A 19,159-nucleotide genomic window follows, 5' to 3' on the forward strand; every position below is an offset into this window, starting at 1 on the left:
GAGGTGAAACCAAGAGTTGGATGCTCAATCGACTGAGCCACCCAGGCGCCCCCCAAATTTTTTTTGAATTCTCACAAGACCTTGCAAACTCTGGGAATAAGGGGACTCCAAACTTACTTCTTTAAGACTTGGAGAAGCAGTCAGAGTTTTCAAGTCCAGCTTTGGACTAGATACCTGTTGGAATGATTTAAGGGCAACTTGAGGATCTCACACCTACCAGTTTGCTAAAGCAGGAGGGTGACTCGGTCAATTCAGGCAGAAGGATTGAAGGACCTGATTTAAATGCAAATATATTACCTGAGGACAATAATTAACAACAATTGATTCTCTTGCTGACATTAATTTATTATAAACATAATCATGCATGAAGACAAAGCCTAGCAGAATGGGACATAGCATAGGTAAGTTTGATATCATCATAAGTCATCATGTATTAAATGCCTACTAGTCGGGGCGCCTGGGTCGCTCAGGCAGTTAGCATCCAACTTAGGCTCAGGTCATGATCTCAGGGCTCGTGGGTTCAAGCCCCTCATTGGGCTCTGTGCTGACAGCTCGGAGCCTGGGGCCTGCTTTTGTGTCTCCCTCTCTTTCTTTGCCCCTCCCCCTCTCACATTCTGTCTCTCTCCGTCTCTCAAAAGTAAACATTACAAAAAAAATTTTTAAATGCCTACTAGTATCAGACATCTGTACAGGTAAACAGAGTCCCCATTCTTGGTTTTTAAAACACAGCTGGTAATACAGAACGAATGGAGCGAGAAGGGGAGCTTTCCTTGGATACAGTAGAGGGAGAAACTTACAAACCAGGCAGTGGCAAAAGCCGCCAACTCAAGGCCATCTTGGTTTGGAGCCAGCAGAAAAGCGGAACTGCCCGAATGGAAGAGGTTTGGAGAAGGAAAACAAACTTTCTCTGCCTTTTAGTTTTTTAGCCAGTCTTGAGACTCTGGCTTATTTTTTAAAAGTATAAAAACATATCTATAATAAAAAGTAGATGATTCTTTAATTATGGAGTTTTCATTTGTATATTTCTTTCAAAACTTTATCTCTCCTTAAATACTTTCCTTGAGGTTATTCTGTGCAATCCACTGTGGGAGTGAGGCAGAGGAATTAATACCACCTCTTAGCCCGTCACATTTCCTCTCTCTCTTTCCATGGCTATGGACACAGTTCCACAATTCTGGAGTTCTTACAAATCTCCCTTGAATAGGAAGCCATAGTTTAAAGTTGTTTATATTGTTTCATTGCTTGCCACCCTCCCGGCTTGATATTGTTCATGTTTAATGTGTGTTTATCTGGTGGGCATGTAATTAACTTCCTATTTTCCCCTCATAGCTCTATAGCTTACAAGTATAAAAGCTTACTGTTATAATTATGTTGAAGAGAGAACACCTTACTGTGTTTATGGGTGGGAAGTAGATGGTTAAAAAAGGTTTTCCCCAAGGAAAAGCAAAGGAACACTTATCAGAAGTCTCTGAATGCACAGCCCTCTCATTTAAGAAGAATGCACATAATCTCATTTAATCCGATACCCCCTAAGAGTCATGAATTATTACTTTATACCAAGATAAGGTAAGACTCAGAGAAATCAGGTAACTCACCTGGGTTCACACAGCTGGTGTCAGAGCTCATATATGAACCCATGTCTTAACCCCAAACTACATGTCCTTTCCCCTTACCACACTACCTGTCCTGGGAGTCTCCTCACAGTGATCTCTGTCTCCAGGAGACTGGGATAGGGCCACCTGAACTTGCAATGAAAGCAGAGGGTACTTTTAGTGTGGTAGCTGTAGTTCTTTCCCCCTTATAGATAGGTCACTTCACTCCTTTCTGTCTTTCTCTATCCCCTCCTTTATCCTTCCCTGTGCTATCTTTTTTCTTCTTCACCCTTTCCACAGAAAGCAGTCAGCAGACATGATTAGGATTGATGGAGAACTATTCCAGGTCTTTTTCCCTTATCCAAAGCCCTGTTTCTGTGTGAACCTGCATTTGAGCCAATAATGGTACACAGACCACCAGCTGTGCTTAGAGCAATTCAGCCAAATGTCATCTCAAGTCCAGGGCTGCGTCCCAGAAGGTGCATGGAAGGGGCCCCTTTTTCCCTATTCCATCTTGAGTCCGTGTTCTTTGGAACACAAGGAGAAGGGCGCTGACTCAAGTACAAAGGGCATGGTACTCAGCTCTCCTTTGCAAATACTACAGCGGTCTCAGAAAGACCCTCACTGAATTATGTTACTATCGTGGTGGGGGGCGGGGGAGGTGGCTAGCTTACTAGTCAATGCAAACTAATTTGTTTGAATGCTCAGTCTTGTTGCTTTTCTTCATAGTGCTGCCTCTTTTTTTGAGTGTTCCTTCACTGAAATGATAGGAGAGAGAGGGGAAAACTCAGCTTTGATTTTTATTCCTAGCTTTGTGACAAATGATGGGAGTAAAATTTAAAACTGTTCATCTGCTGAATTCTGGGAATTGCCAGAGGATTTTGTTTGTACATGCCTTCCTGACCCCCATTTTCTCAGATAAGTAAAAATTATGTTGCATTTGTAAACAAGGTACTTTTATTGAGTTGAACTTTTACAAATGCATGGTATACTTAGCCAAAGTAACACTTTTATTTCACACAAGTACACTCAAAGGGCTATGCGTGTAGAATTTTGTGTGATTAATATGCACTTGAAAGCTGTTACAAAGTAAGCATAATTTCAGAGTTTGTGGGGTCTCTTAAATTTACTTTGTAATTTAATGTGCAGCCACCGAAGCCAGAGTTGAGGGATATTACTACCAGAAATCTGTATCCTATCACACACCTTTTCAAGTAAACCAGTCACTCTTCCAAACTTGAAAGGTTCTCTTTTTAAAAAAAAATATAAGTTGTGTTGCCTTGGAACACAGAAAGAAATGAGGAAATGAGACCATTAAACATTTGAAATATGCTCATTTTAAAGTGCTTGCCGTATGTTTTGCCGTGCTGAGTAAATTTTTTCCTGCTTTAGTAACTAAGAAAGTATAAAACACAAAGTCCCTGTGCTTTGCTTACTAGTAGAGAAAATTTAACCCATGAAATACACTGCTATTACCGTGGTAGCTTATAATAGTCTCTGAACATATATGCCACTGGAATTCATTGTTTTATTCACATGTTGCCTTATTTTGTTTCTTGCAAAGCCACTCAAATTCTATCCTTCTTACCTACCCTTTTAAAATTTCTTAGATATAAAATTTTTTGTTCTGGTTAAAGACTGTTTCCTTAAGTGCAAAGTCCAGGAAATTCATAACTGCACAAACCATCTCCCCCCAACCCGCTCACTCGCTTGCTCTCTCTCTCTCTCTCTCTCTCTCTCTCTCTCTCACACACACACACACACACACACACACACACACACACATGCTAATAAGCAGTTCATTTTTTAAAATGATGAATTACTGAGAAATGCTATTGTTCTGCTTTACTGACTATTCATTTTTTCTGAGACACAATAATATATAATGACCAGATACAGCTACTGTATTTTCTGAGTTCTTAGTTGTCAACAACAGAATCTACTGTAGCTGCTTTAAGTAGAAAACATTTACTGAGGGGTATAAATTGCTCGAAGAACCATTGGGAGGGCAAAATTACAGAATTAGGCTGGCTTCCCTGGACTGGTTCTCCAAATGAAGTTTAGAATTGGGGTTGCCAGGGAGCTGCTGACTCCACCAGACTGGAGGCTGCAGTCAGGAAGCCACCCCACATTCTAGCCTCTGGATCCAGGGCCAAGAAAACAGGTGCCACATCCTCTGCAGCTCAGCGATGGGACTCACTTCCGAACCAAAGTCTGGTATGGATATGAATACATCGGATTGGCTGAAACTATATCTCATCTGGAGCCCTAGCTACAAAAGCAAGATTGGGCAGGGAAAGAGAGTTTTGAATTGAACTCAAACATTATAAGGAGTTGGGACTGGTCATAGAGATAGCCCATCCTCAGAATCCACTTAATAGCTGTGATATTTCTAATCTATTAAGAGCCTGTACCATTCAGCTACTTGGAAACTCTATGTATGTGTGAAGCTTGCTGAATATAGGACCTTTCTGTAAGGTGAACAGGTAGCAAGCTTCTCTTTTCATTGAAAGGTTAGAATATAGGGCATTTTCTCTGAAACTATTTAGCTCCCCAGAGAAGAGCAGTCCAATATCCTGCTTGGTGGGGGCCGAGAAATACATCTGGTTGTTAGCCCTCTGGAGTAAGGCTGCGAAAGTGGCCGAGGGACATTTCCATATGAAGACTTTTACTAAGTTTTCTTCTTTTTGTCCCACTTTTGCTGTTCAACCTGCTCGTATCTCTGGGCCCCCAAACTTCTCGTGTATAATTTCTTTCTAGGGAAAAAGCCTCTGATCTCCTGCTGGGGGTAGGAATGGGCTGCTCTGCGTCAAGGAGGTGACCCTGTGTCATTATTTGTTCTTTGTACTTGTGTATACACACTATCTGATCCTGCTGTCTTAGCCCCCAAATTACCCCCTTCAGGTGCCTCCAAAGAACAGGACAGGATGCAGTTGGGTGGCTTCTCCTCCATTCTCTCCTGCTGTAGGAATTTGGGGAAATAACTCCTTTCTGTATGCTAAGTCAATGAATGCTTTTCTGTCTGCCTTCTCTCTTTGAAAGCTTTCAGGAAATTCTTGTCTACTGTTTTCTCCCTTCTCATTTTCTTTGTCCTTGTGGATCAATATCATTTTATTCTTTTACTATTATCAAATGGGTTTGGGGGAGGGAAAAGAGAAAAGTATTTACATAGAGATTAAATATTTAAAAATTGAGATATAGTGTTTAGTTTTCTCACTTTACAATTACAAAAGTCCTTTTTTGGGGAGGAGAGGGAGTCCACATTTGAGGATATTAGAGGTACCTGGAGCTGTAGGACAATATATACTTTTTTGCCTCCTCTTTAATCAAGGCTTTTTAACATGGAACATATTTCTTGAATGAAGTGGAAAGTTTCCAGTCCACTGAAATGTAAACTACCATACATACAATACCTGGCAGGAAAAAACAAAACAGCAAGTTAACCCAATCCCTGTAATGGCCATGCCCTTATTCGTAGATGTTTCCTCCATCTACCAAATGTGTTCTGCTGGATACGGAGCTCAGCGTGGCTTCTGGGGTCACACTTAGCTGAGGCTGCAGTCCAAAGAGCACTCATCTGGCTGGGCCATGGTACTGTTGGCTCTGCTCAAGCAAAGCAGTCACCAGCACATTCAAACAGTGAATCTCAAAGTGAGAAACAAGAAGGCAACATAATAACGATATCAGAAAGATGTTAGCAAGTGCAAAAGAAAAAAAGAAGTGGTATTGCCCAGGAATGACAAGAGAATGGAGGAGGGAGCCCTCCAGTGGGCTCTTATGGCCAGGCAGGCTTCCTGGAGGAGGTGGAAATTGAATTGGACTCTGAAGAGACAGAAGGGGCCAGGAAGAGTAGGGTCTCCAGTTGGGTAATGGCGAGCATTACTATTTTTCTCTTACCTAGTGGGGATATGCCAATATATAGCTCCCTTTACGGATCTGAGTGAGTGCAGAGGGGGCAGCCATGAAGCCAGTGGCATAGCCATCGGGTTTTCTTGGGCCTACTCTGACAGCCCATCAAAGTCTACATACACATAGGCAGTTTCCTCAGTGTCCAAGGGAAAAATATAAAGAAGTACTTTTTACTAGCAGCCTCCTGGCTCACAGATGCTGTTTACTACTCAAAATGTAATTCTGATTAAAGCCGGGAATTAGAGCTCAAATGAAAAGATGGGTAGTTTGTATTATGAGTTTCATACGTGTACATCTCTCTAGTTATAACATCTTAATAGCAATAAACACCAGACTCTTCAAAAGCATGTGGAACTAGTATTCTGGTATTTTCAATATTTTTATAGCTTTTTCTTTTTTTCTTTGATATTTTGATTATTTTATAAGTCAATCATCATCTCTGAATCCCCAATCTAAGTAAAGCACTCTGCCAGGCCATAAGGGGACTCAATCATATGTTCATTAAATACTGTGTGTGATGAATGTCAACTATGCAACTAAAGCTAAGAAGGAAACAATTGCTTCCCTCAAAGAGCTGATGCATTGACAGGGAAGTCAGGAAATAGTTACAGAGTAGCAGAGGAGCAAGACACACACAATGATGAACAACCACAGAAATGATGGCAATAGTAGCAGGTTTGTTCTTTCCCTGGGCACTTACCTTGTAGTTGGAAAGGCAGGGTCTAGGCACACTTAGGTGAAACAGTCAGGAAACTTATTTTTTCCTCTTGGAAAATAAGAGGGAAAGTAAACCAAGCACACAAGTGCTGTCAAGCGATCAGACCGGGGGCAGAGAAATTCTGGTAATGGTTGAAGACACCTGAGTGCTATGCCTGGCCACAGCAGGGATTTCTGATGGCTGGAGAGCACTGTATCCTTGAGTGAATTTCTGGGCACATCACAGTGCCCAGTTAGTCAGACAAGGGTATGACAGTGGTTTGAACTGGAAGGATTTGCTAAATCATATCCATGGTTCTGAGAGATCTGTTTACTGAGTTAGAAGTCACAGGGAGCTTGGGGCGCCAAGTGGCTCAGTCGGTTAAGCGTCTGACTTCGGCTCAGGTCATGATCTCATGGTTCATGAGTTCGAGCCCCGGGTCGGGCTCTGGGTGGACAACTCGGAGCCTGGAGCCCGCTTTGGATTCTGTGTCTCCCTCTGTCTCCCCCTCCGCTGCTTGTACTGTCTCTCGCATTGTCTCAAAAGTAAATAAACATTAAAAAAAAAAAACTTTTTAAAAAGTCACAGGGAGCTAGATAGAGCTACTTGGTGTAGGAGACTTAGACAGATGAGGCCCATCGAGTTCCAGACAAACTGGGGTGAGAGCAGAGCTATGGGAACACCAGGAGAGCAAGGAGATCCAGGCCTGTGTACCAGAGCCCTTAGGTGTTCAACTGCAATTCATAGAGGTGACATCAGAGCTAGAAGATGAGTCTAATGGGCAGGTTTTCTCATAGCCCCATTCTGACCTTAATCAGAGGAACTTCACTTTTTAATCTACCCAATAGAATTAGCTTTGGTGTCAGATTTTTTTTTAAGGATCCCACTGATTTAAAAATAATAAGTCTGCAAGTGGGATGGAGAAGGAAAAGAAGACAGAAAAAATGAGACCTGTAATACTTTAAGAAAAAAAAAATGTGCACTAGGTCTGAACTAGGTGGAATAATCTTTTGCAGGAATTTTGCGAGGAAGAGAAGCAGAATGGCAAGTAGGCAAAGGTATTTCTAGTGGAAGAAATAGTACAGAAAAAAAAAACCCAAGGAGATATGATTAGATGTGTTCTGTATGGAAAATAAAAATGCATTGATTTTCCTGGAAAGCAGGAGTCCTGAGGTTGGCGCAGTGGGCATGTTGAGAAATTTGAATTTACTCTGAATGGCAGTACCGTTCATCTTGGAGAGTGAGGTGGGGGTGAGAAGCATGATGAATATGTATGCTTACATAACTCTTGTGTAAGTTACTCAAAGGATGAAAGGTTAGCATTAATTTACGGGAGCATCATATTTTTCTTGGCCCAGGTACCCACCCCCAAACCCAGGATAATGTCCTTAGTTTCCCTGTTTATAAACATTCTGGCCTGGTCTAGGTTAGTAAAGCTTCACCCTATATGCTATAGCAAATTCATTCAAAATCAATCTTTCAGCCATTAAAAATAAGTGTTTAATATCACATCTGTTTAATTTTTAACATAATAGTATCGACATTAGTAGACATAATAGGTAGACACGGTAGCAAAACAGTATACATACAACATAGTTGTAGAATTTCATCATGTTGGCATTTTGTTTCTGCTGCATCCTTAAGTCAAAAGTGTATTAAACAGCACGTGTATATGCAGCAGTGTGTTACTATTAAGTGTAAACACAAAAGGATTTTAACATAAACCTTGCCCTCAAGGAGTGTCCAACTTATTTGAAGAGGCATCTGAGCATAAATAAGAAACGGCATCCTATGTAGCCTAGGACAAAAATCATGGAAAATGTGGGCGCTCTCAGAAAAAGACATGTATGACATACCATAATCAGGGTAGGCTTCGTGGAAGAGATGGCACTTCACATAAATTTCAAGGCCACGAATATGTGCCTTCTTGCAGAGAAGAAGACATTCCTAACAGGTAGCAGCCATACAAGCAGAGGCAGAGAGAGTAAAAAACGTGGCAATCAATCTAAACTTTGTAAACATTTAATGATTGAAAGCAGTGCTGGGGCACCTGGGTGGCTCAGTCAGGTAAGCGTCTGACTCAGGTCATGATCTTATGCTTCATGAGTTCAAGCTCCATGTCGGGCTCTGCACTGAGAGCACGGAACCTGCTTAGGATTCTCTCTCTCCCTCTCTCTCTGCCCCTCCCCTGCTTGCACCCATGCATGTTCTCTCTCTCAAAATAAATAAACATTAAAAAAAGGAAAGAAAAGCAGTGCCAATCAGTCAAGCATCTTTTACAGGTTTTTTTCTTTCCCACAGAATTTTTATTTGATTCTCAAATATATGTGACTATCACATATTTTACTCAACATTTGGCTTTGGTTATCAGACATTTTCGAGTTAATTCAACAAGTATTTATAATATGTGTATAAATTTCAATGGCCAACACTCTACTAGGCACTGTAATGCATACAAATGAAGAAGTCGTTGTCTTATCCTTGAATATTTTGTTGCCTTGCTAGTGAGAAAATGTATGTACAAATAAGATTCAAGGTAGTTCGTCAACCCAAGGCTACACAAAGATTCCCCAAGTTATGAAACTCCCTACATATAAACCACCAGTGTATAAAGACTTTGTAATGCTGTGCATCCTCAGGAGATATTCCTCCCCATGCCCAACCTTCTCCTCATACCCACTGTAGCTCCTTCTAGCAACCGAGTTATATTGGCGGTGCTCTGCCAGCTAGATCCCCATCAATGGCCCCATCTGTCCCTCATCGATCCTTTCATTTCCTTTCAAGGCCAGTGAACATATCATGTAGCCATCATATAATTACCACCTCCTTCTACCTTAATTCATCTGCCTTTTACCACTCACAGCTCACAGTTCAGTTATTTCCACCTCATACAACACTTTTTCACATATTTAATGCATCCTTTTGGGGGTCTGTCTTATTTCTCCTTCTTCTAATACTTGTCAAGTTACTGCAAGGAAAAAACACATCGTCTCTCATGTCCCCTCTTTGAACAAAGAATTCCCGGATGCCTCCCATACAAGTAGTGCTGGTAACCATTTTGTATGGAGGAGAGCAAAGTTACCATGTTTAAAAAGGAAAAAAATGTATGTTGAATTAGTGACATCAGCTTCTAAAGCTTTTTTTGCAGAAGTTTCTTTCTGACTCTCCATGGGAAAAACCTTTCTCTAAAATTTTACAGGTGCTTCCTCCAAAAATGTCTATTAAGATAAAATGTTTAAAGTATCAAATTACATCTTATTTACAAATGTTGCAAAACATTTTCTGCTTTTTATTTTTCTTTGTAAACGTAACCTACTTGAACAATAGAATTGATTGAACGTTCCAAATTCCAAATGAATAACCTTCACACAGATTTCTTATGTAATATGCATTTATAAGATGAGCATACCTTATATAACATATAACTCAAAATGAGTAGAGGGCACCTGGGTGGCTCAGTCAGTTGAGTGTCCAACTTTGACTCAGTTCATGATCTCATGGTTCATGAGTTCAAGCCCCACAGTGCGCTCACTGCTGTCAATTCAGAGCCTGCTTTGGATCCTCTGTCCCTCTCTCTTTGCCGCTCCTCTGCTCATGCTCTCTCTGAAAAATGAGTACACATTTAAGAGTCTCATGCTCTACCGACTGAGCTAGCTGGGCGACTGAGTACACATTTAAAAAAAGAAACAAAAAACCCAAGATGAATAGAATAAACAATACCTATTATATGAATTGAAAGGAGAGAGGTTGGGGAGTGAGAAAGAGATAGTCATAAACTTTGGAAAACTTTTTGCGCAGAACGTTGAACTTGAACTTGACTCTAAATAATAAACTGATGTGTTTGGGAGAAGTTGAAAGTGTATCTCAAGTTGGGAAAAGACTGTTGACAAAGGTGTGTTTGGTTGAAATGGAGACTTTTATGGAAGCATAAAAGAAATATTCACAAATCAGGATTGGACCAATTTGTAGGTGTTTCATGTGACAAAAATGACCAATGTCACGTTAAGGAGTTTCATGGATTTTCTCCCATAAATGATAGAGAGATGTGAGCATTTGGAAGGACTGTAATGAATTAGACAGAGTAGTTTTATAAAATTGGTGATATTTGAGGAATTAGAAAGCAAGGGGACTGGATAGGAGACCATGTAAAACCACATGCTTGTGAAATGTCGGAGACCTGGACTAATGTGATGGGAATGTCATATAAGTGGAGCTCTGACAAATGCTTCAAACAGAATGCAACATAGTCTTGATGTAATAAAGGGGGTGAAGGAAAACAATATGTCAGAAATGATAGTGAGGTTTCAGATTGGGTGATGGGGAGAATGAAAAATATACCTAATGGCAGAACCAGGGAGGTTAGAGGAGAAAAATTGGGTGGATGAGAGGAAGGAAAGTGATGATAAGTATATGGGGCTCAATGCCATCAATAGAAAGTTAATATTAGCCACATATATCATTTTAAATAGTCTAGCAGCCATATGCAAAACACTAAAAATAAACAGATAAAATTGCATTTAATAATATTTTATTTGCCCTAATATATTCAAAGTATTATCATTTCAACATATAATCAATATATTTTTAAGCAGTCTCTACACCCCAAGTGGAGCTTAAACTTACAGCCCTGAGACCAAGATTTGCATGCTCTATCGACTGAGCCAGCCATGTTCTATCAACTAAGCCAGCCGCCCCAACATATACCAGTATGAACATTGCTGAGGGGGCATCTGGGGTGGCTTAGTCAGCTGAACATCTGACTCTTGATTTTGGCTCAGATCATGATCTCATGGTTCGTGGGATGGAATGCTTGGAATTCTCTCTCTCTGCCCCTCCTCTGGATGCATGTGCGCGCTCTCTCTTTCTCTCTCTCTCTTTCAAAATAAGTAAATAAACATTAAAAAAATATTGATGAGATCATTTACATTCTTTTTCTCACACTAAGTCTTTGAAATCTGGCATGTGTTTAATGCTTAGAGCATATCCCAATTTAACTAGCTACATTTAAAGTGTTCGACAGTGACCTGTAACTGGTGGCTACCATATTGCACAGTGTATTATTAGACAGTTTAATAGAACTAACAAAGATTACGTAGCAAATGTCTCAATTAGGCTAAGTGCTAAGACTCACTGTATTTTGGCACTCACAGTGCTAAGACTCACTGTATTTTGGAAATTATAATTCTGTTTATTCTTTCTCCCCCTCAATTCCTTTTGTTTGTTTTAGCTGCTTCGTATTAAAGATGTTCTTTTAACAGAACATCATTCTTTCCCCAGAGCACCAAGAATTTTAGAAATATCCATGAGAGAGAGTTTTTCATGGCTGTAGTTCTTCACCTGACTTACAACTTTAATTGAACAAATCAGTCTGAATCTTCTTTTTCATCTCCCTTTGTCAGTCTTAAAACTCTTGATTATGAAATAATTTAGCAATATGTCCTCAAAAACCATGGATAAATGACACTTAGTATTTTGGAAATGAAGCTACATTTTTCATGTTCCCCTGTCTGCATATGTGTGTATTTCTCCAGCATTTAATGTCTGACGTAAACTTGCTGGATTTTTGGTCTTCACTATAGGCTAAAGAATGCAATATGAAAGGGAGCCTACTTCTATAGAAAACACGCCAAGGACATTGTGTTCCTTCTTTACAATGAAATGCAGATTTCCCATTAAAAGGCGAATCCATCATTTCAAAAGGTTGAATAGGATGGTGCGTTAAAAAAGTCCAGCTGCTTAAATTTAGGGCATTGAAAAACATCCAATAAAAAAATGTTCCCTGGGTTTCAAGCATTTTCATTTGATTATGTATTGGATAGCTTTTCATTCAATCTGTGATCTTGCCTGTTAGAATTCTATCCTAAAATAGTCTGACAAGTGTTTCAAAGAAGTTAGACTCAAATATGATACTTCAGTAACTTAAATTATGTATTTTGCTATTTAGAATATACTTGTGTTTGCTGAAATATTATTAATTTTTGTACAAGATATGTTGGAATTTTCTTTCAGCGCTTTGCTTTTTCATGTTTATTCTTAGGCTTCTCTCACTTCCATTTAGTTTCTTTTATGTTTTTTTGATCTTCTTTGAAGACATGACATTGTCTGCCAGGACAGCCATTTTGTTCTCCAACGAGCTTCCTTCAACTGATTTAGTCATCTATTTCTCTCTGCCTCACTAATCTGATGTGTTCTGCCCAGATTTTCTCTAATTAATTTGAGAGTAATGAGTGGCAAAGCTGATTCTCCTGGCAATAACTCTCTGTGGGGTCTGCAGACAACATGGCTACCACAAGCTGGCTAGAGAGCATGTGCAAGCACACACACACACACACACACACACACACACAGAGTTCTTCTCCACACTACAGAGCCTAGTGCTGTAGGAACCAAAAGACTTATGTCAAACATGTTTGTACAGCACATATACTTTTCGACAGGAAATACAGTTAATAGTTGTTTATTAAAAGTTGTGAGTAAGTCTCTATGCTTCCCTCCTCTGGAGTCTAGTCCTGCTTTTTCTTAGGACCAGCACAAGAGATATAGGCTGGGGCCATACACAGGGCTACTGTTGAACAAGGACTGTGCTAGAATACCCCTGGTAATAGGTATTGACTAGGTTTCTTCAGCTGAGTGTTTGGCTGTCTCCTCCTAGACTGATCATTAGGCATTTATACATATGATAATATTGCCCCTGGGCCAATCCCTAAATGTAAATGTTTCTCATAATTCTTTAGCATCCAGTATGTTTCACTAAGACCAGTTTGGCCCCATTTGCAGACCTTCCCCTCCACGCAATGTCCATTTTCTTCCTAAAGAATTGTTAATTTTAAAAGAGAATTTATTCTAGTTAATATCAGTTTACTTCTAATGGGTTCTTTCGTTTCTCAAAGAGGTCAACAATTTAATGGAATCACTTTTTTCTGGACCCACATTTTATTGTAGACCCAAATGAAGGAAATATTTTGCTGTGCTTTATCTAGTTTATAGGGGGTATTTCATACTGGGGTCCTGTGCTTCCCGTCCCTGCCAGCACTGGCTATCAAAACTGCTTAGGCTGCAAATAAAATATGAAATGAAATCCATCTGGCATTTCTCATTGAATTAGGACCAGAACATTTTTGCTAAATATTAACAGATGGCTAAATTCTTAATATCAAACTAACATTTTAAAACATCTAAGGGGACCCACATGAGGAAGAAAGGGTGGAGGACCATGTGTTCTCTCTATCACTGAGGCCTTCCTTCCTCCACACTTTTCCTCCCCTCATCCTTGCAACCCGTGTGTTGAGAATCATTGGAGTCTCTTTTCTCAGATAGCTTTTATTCCTTGGTAGCTGGTATCAAAATATTGTAATCAAATGTTGGACAACTCAGGTGATGAGTTGCCCTTGGCAGCCTTCAGGATCTTTTATTAAAGCCAATTCTCTCTCCATCTCTTTCTCTCTCAATAGGAAAAAGAAAAGAAGTATATGCTTCCCTTGGACAACCTGAAAGTTCGGGATGTGGAAAAAAGCTTTATGTCTAGCAAGCACATCTTTGCACTTTTTAATACAGAACAAAGGTAAGAAAATGAAGCAGCTTCTGTCTTCAGATTTTTTTTTTACTTGAATTTCTGTGTCACCTAGAGACCATGTTTACAAGAGTTCCTTTGGACCCACCTGGGAACTTGTTAACTCTTTAGTTTTCCTTTTATTTTGTATGTTTAGCTTTCACCATAGGTTATGGGTTCACAGGATTAAAACTTAGAATAAGAAGGATCTTCAAGTATTCCCTGTTCTTCCAGCAGGCACCCAAATCATGCTGCTTTCATTCTTAAAGTACATTTTATTAAAGTCTTTCTTGTCCTCAATTTATTGCATACATACTTGCAAATTACTCAGTTAAAACTTTTGATAGTGTCTGTCCAGCATGGATGGATATTACTCAAGACCTTATATATTTTGGGAGGGCATTTTTGCATTGGTGAATAGAATGATTCACTTAATGTAAATACAGATATGTAGTACTTCCCAGTTTTTCAAAGCACTGTGCATGTTCATTGTTTGATTTTTTTAAAAACAGTTTCTTATAAGGTAGAAAGATAGAGTAGTGTGGTTACCATTTCATAAAGTAGAACTGTAGTTCAGAGAGGTTAACTGACTTTCTTGAGATCATAAAATTAGTATATGAGAAAGCTTAAAACTGAAGTAGGACTACTGTGTCTAAATCCACTTTTCCTTCCACTTGTGTCTTATTGTTGTTTTTTACTGCCACTCACCTACAACATCGAAACTTAATTTGGGGCTGATTATCATGGAGTGCCACGGTTACTCACTGAAGTTAAGCAGTAAAATTAAATATAAACAAATGGAGAGGTAACAGAGGATGGAATAGAGAGATGTAAAAGGGCTACAATGAGACAAGGATAACAAGGAGATCTTTTCCAAATGGCAATGTTATAGGAAAAAGCTAATTAATTTCTATGAGTCAGTTATTAAGAGACTGAGTCATTAGGTGGCAGGGTCTAATTTTAACCTATCTCTTCAGGCCTTTTATCTTTATTTAGCAATGAATGAAGTTCCTTGATTGGGTTCAATGACCGTCCCAGGGTCAATCACACAGTACATTAAAATAGCAAAAGAAGTCTTCTTCCTACATTCCCAGTCAGTTGCTCAGAGTGACTCATTATACAAAAATACCTAGAAAAACCACAAGAGCTAGTCATTTAAAGGATCAAGGGGAAAGAAAATTAAATATAACTCCCCTACCAAATACTGAGATGGGAGTTTTTAAAGACCTAGTATTATTTGAGAGTAGCTTATGAAAAAAAACACTGTGATGATAAAGAATAAAAAGATTTCCTGGAGAGAGCAGTAGGGTGTCCTCATACTAGGGCCAAACAGTACTGTTTACATACTTTGCTCACAGTGGGTAGCTGGGAGGTCCTGAAGGAATCTTTACAGAAGTGCTCAGCCTTCCTGCCTGGATGCAGAGTCGAAGTGTGACTACTATATAGGAGGTCAATTTGAGGTCTTCATCAACCTGGAAAGTGCAGGTTATAAAAGGGCTTGGTACAAAATTAAAAAAAAAAAAAATCAGACAACGGTAGAGTAGCTTTTTTAGATGAAATGCAACTTATATTTTAAAGAGAGCAAAAGACACCAAAATAAGATAACTCTGGACCTCTAAAATTCTGGGTATTCTGGAATCCTAGGGTTCTTGGAAGGTATTAAATTCTTCAGCCACTTCTCAGAGACCTCTGTGAGTACGAGGATGTCCCATCTACAGGCATATTTGCTGTTGTCTCATGGCCTGAAATCTTGATTATTTTCAATTAGTTTTGTACTGACCAGGACCTCCAGTACAATGTTGAATACAATTGGGCATCCTTGGTTTGTTTCGTATTTTAGGGAAAGTTATTTCATAATTTTATAATTAAGTACTTTCTGATAGGTAACTGATATCAGGTAAAGAAGACCCCTTGGGTTCCTAGTCACTAAGGTTTTGGTTTCTGTTTCTGTTTTTATCATGAATGGATGTTGAATTTTATCAAGCGCTTTTTCTGTCTCTACAGAGATTGTATGATTTTCTTCTTTATCTGTTCATGTAATGAAATATACTAATAGGCCTTCTAATATACTTAAACCATTCTAGGGGCGCCTGGGTGGCTCAGTCGGTTAAGCGGCCGACTTTGGCTCAGGTCATGATCTCACGGTCCGTGAGTTCGAGCCCCGCGTCGGGCTCTGTGCTGACAGCTCGGAGCCTGGAGCCTACTTCGGATTCTGTGTCTCCCTCTCTCTGACCCTCCCCTGTTCATGCTCTGTCTCTCCCTGTCTCAAAAATAAATAAAACGTTAAAAAAAAATTTTTTTTTAAAAAAAACCATCCTGATCTCCTGAGAGTAAACTAGCTAAATCACGAAGTAGTGTTCTTTATGATATGTTCCTGGCTTGTTTGCTAGCATTTGCAACTATGGTTATAAGTGATATTGGCCTGTAAATGTCCTTTTTTGTGCTGTCCCTGCCTGGTTTCATATCAAGTTTGTGTTAGCTTTGTAATTGAAGTGGGATGAAGTTCTCATTGTTCTTAGGAACATTCTGTATAAGATAGGGATTAACTGTTAATGGATTATGTGGTAGAACTCGCCCATAAAATCATCAGGGCCTAGTGGACAGTTTTGGTAAGTAAGCTTTAAACTAGTGATTTAACGTATTTAATACTTATGGGTTTGTTAGGTTTTCTATTTTTATCATGGGTCAGTTTGGACGAACTGTATTTTTCCTAGCAAATCATCCATTCTGTTCATTTTTCAGTCCATTAGCCTCAAGTATTTCTTAAGGTTCTATTTTTTCAAATTTCTGCTGTATCTGAAATTTGACCCCTTTTTACTTCTAATATTAAGTCTTTTTTAACATGATCATTCTCGCCAGACTTTTACTTTTTCAAAGAAGCAGCTTTTGACTCTTTTGATCCTTTATTGTGTATATTTTTTCTATACACATAGATTTTTTTCTATACACAGAGATTTCTATAATCTCTGCTCCTTTCTTCAATATTTTCTTCCTTGTATTTATGTTTATTTTGTAGTATTTTTTCCTAACTTCTTAATTTAGATGTGTAGCTCATCAATTTTTGTCCTTTCTTTTTCTTATATATGTATGTAAATCTATAGATCTTCCTCTAGGTAGTCTTTAGCTGCTTACCACAAATTTTGTGGTATAATATTTTTTATTATCATTAAGTTCTGTTTTCTTCAATCTTCTGTTTCTTCTTTATGATTTCTTCTCTGAATCATTTAGAAATATGTTTACATTTTATAGTGCATGGACTTTTATTGGTTTGCCGTTGTTGATTTCTAACTTAATTGTATTGTGGTCAGAGAATACAGTTAGCACATGGTGAATTTTCATAAATATTCCATGTGTGCTTGAGAAGAATGTATTGATTTGGGAGTGTGGGGTTCCATGAGAGTCTACTGGATTATGCTTGTTAATTACATTATTCAATCTCTATAGTTACTATCTTTTTTTCATATTAATTAAAACACTCAGCAAGTTTATATTTGGCAGCCATTATGTGCCAGGTACTTTTCTATGTACTTAAAATACATTGCAAATAAAATAGACAAAAAAGATGGTACACTGTAGATTATGTTCCAGAGAAGGGTGTTGGCAGGGAGACAGATAAAAGAAAGCCATAAAGAATCTCACTTTATCAGAGGGGTATTAAAAATCTCACTTTGTGATTATGAGCTTGATTATTTTCGTAGTCTGTCAATTTTTGTTTTATGTATTTTGAGGCCAATCTATGTTAGTGGTTCTTGCAAGTTTAGAATTGTGTTATCTTCCTGATGTCTCTCTCTCTCTCTCTTTATATATACATATATATGTATGTATGTGTATATAATATATATATATTGTGTATATATACTGTATATATATACTATGTATATAATTTTGTGACAACCCTCTTTATTCCTAACAGTGCTATTTGCCTTAACATTTATTTTGTCTACTCTTAATATAACTATACTACCTTTATTTTAGTTAATATTTTCTTGGTTTATCCTTTTTTTGAAAAAAAATGTTTATCAATTTTTGAGAGAGAGGGAGAGCATGTGAGAGAGCATGTGGGGACAGAGGATCCCAGGCAGGCTCTGCATTGCATGTCTTGAACTTACGAACCATGGGATCATGACATGAGACAAAGTCAGATGTTTAACTGACTGAGCCACCCAAGCACCCCAGCTTGGTTTATCTTTTTTACCTTTTTGCCATCAACCATTTTGTATTTTTATTAAGTCTTCTCTTATACTAGCATGTATCTGTATTTGTTTGTTTTTAATCTCATGTAAGATCTTTTTCTTTTAACTAGTGAATTTAGTCCATTTATATCTTTATAACTGACTCATTGAATTTATTTGAACATCTTATTTTAGTCTTTCTCTTATCCTGCCTTTTCTATACTTGTTTTCCACCCTCCCCACTTTTTTTTCCTGACTTCTTCTTTATTTTTTTTAAGTTTATTTGTTGAGAGAGAGAGAGAGAGAGAGAGAGAAAGAACATGTGTGTGTGGGTGAGCAGAGGAGGAGCAAAGAGAAAGGGAGAGAGAGAGAATCCCAAGCAGACTTCAGTGCTGTCAGTGCAGAGCATGACTCAGGGCTTGAACTCACAAATCATGAGATCATGACCTGAGCCAAAATCAAGAGTGGGTCACTTAACTGACCGAGCCACCCAAGTGCGCCCTGACTTCTTTTTCTTTAAATTCAGGTTAATTTATTTTTCTCCTTGCCTACCTTAGTAGTTATATTCTTTATTTTAATTCTTTGTTTATACCTCATTTTTATTTGAGTTTGAAGTTAGTCTTTTCTACTTTTTCCAAAATGACCTTGAAACTCTTTAAGTCCACTAACTCTCCTGATTTCCACATTATTGTTACCCAGTATTTGAGTTCCATCTTACTTTCTTACCACCTTTTTAAAATTGGTTCATATAGGAAATGTTTGTTTAGATATATTAACACAATTGTCAATTCCTTTGTTCACTTTTCTTCTTGCATCCTAGCGTTTGATTTTGGTTCATTCTCCTTCACGCCAAAGTACATCCTTTAGAAATCCCTTCAGTGTGTGCCACTTGCTTATAACTCTCAGGTGTTTATTTTCCTGAAAATGTTTTTATTTTGCTCTCATTTTTGAATAATACTTCTGTTGGATATTAAATTGTATATTCATGGTTCTTATCTCATAACTTTGAAGTCATTTTCCCCCTGTATTCTGGCTTCAGCTTTTAAGAAATAATCTAACTGTTGCTCCTTTTTATAGTTAATCTGTATTTTCTCACTGAATGATTTCAATATCCCTTTTGCCTTTGGTATACTGAAGTTTCAGTATGATGTGTTTATATGTGTTTTGCTTTATATCTTCTGCTTGAGATTTGTTGTGTTTCCCAATGAGGATTCATAATTTTCATAAAGTTTGAAAAACT

The 19,159-nt window shown here is 38.4% G+C and overlaps 1 protein-coding gene across 9 annotated transcripts in view; it reads left to right on the forward strand.

Annotated features, from left to right (window-relative positions):
* DNM3 (dynamin 3) overlaps positions 1 to 19,159 on the forward strand; it is a 560,234-nt gene that overhangs the window by 386,254 nt on the left and 154,821 nt on the right. For all 9 annotated transcript variants that reach the window (XR_007458711.1, XM_049633950.1, XM_049633954.1 and 6 more), the window contains one exon: positions 13,650 to 13,759. Coding sequence is in view for 8 of the 9 variants with exons in the window: in XM_049633950.1 (XP_049489907.1) it covers positions 13,650 to 13,759 (110 nt within the window). In the remaining variant the exon portion in view is untranslated. The remainder of the gene's footprint in view (positions 1 to 13,649; positions 13,760 to 19,159) is intronic.

The sequence above is a fragment of the Panthera uncia genome, chromosome F1 (assembly GCF_023721935.1).
Source record: "Panthera uncia isolate 11264 chromosome F1, Puncia_PCG_1.0, whole genome shotgun sequence".
NCBI lineage: Eukaryota > Metazoa > Chordata > Mammalia > Carnivora > Felidae > Panthera > Panthera uncia.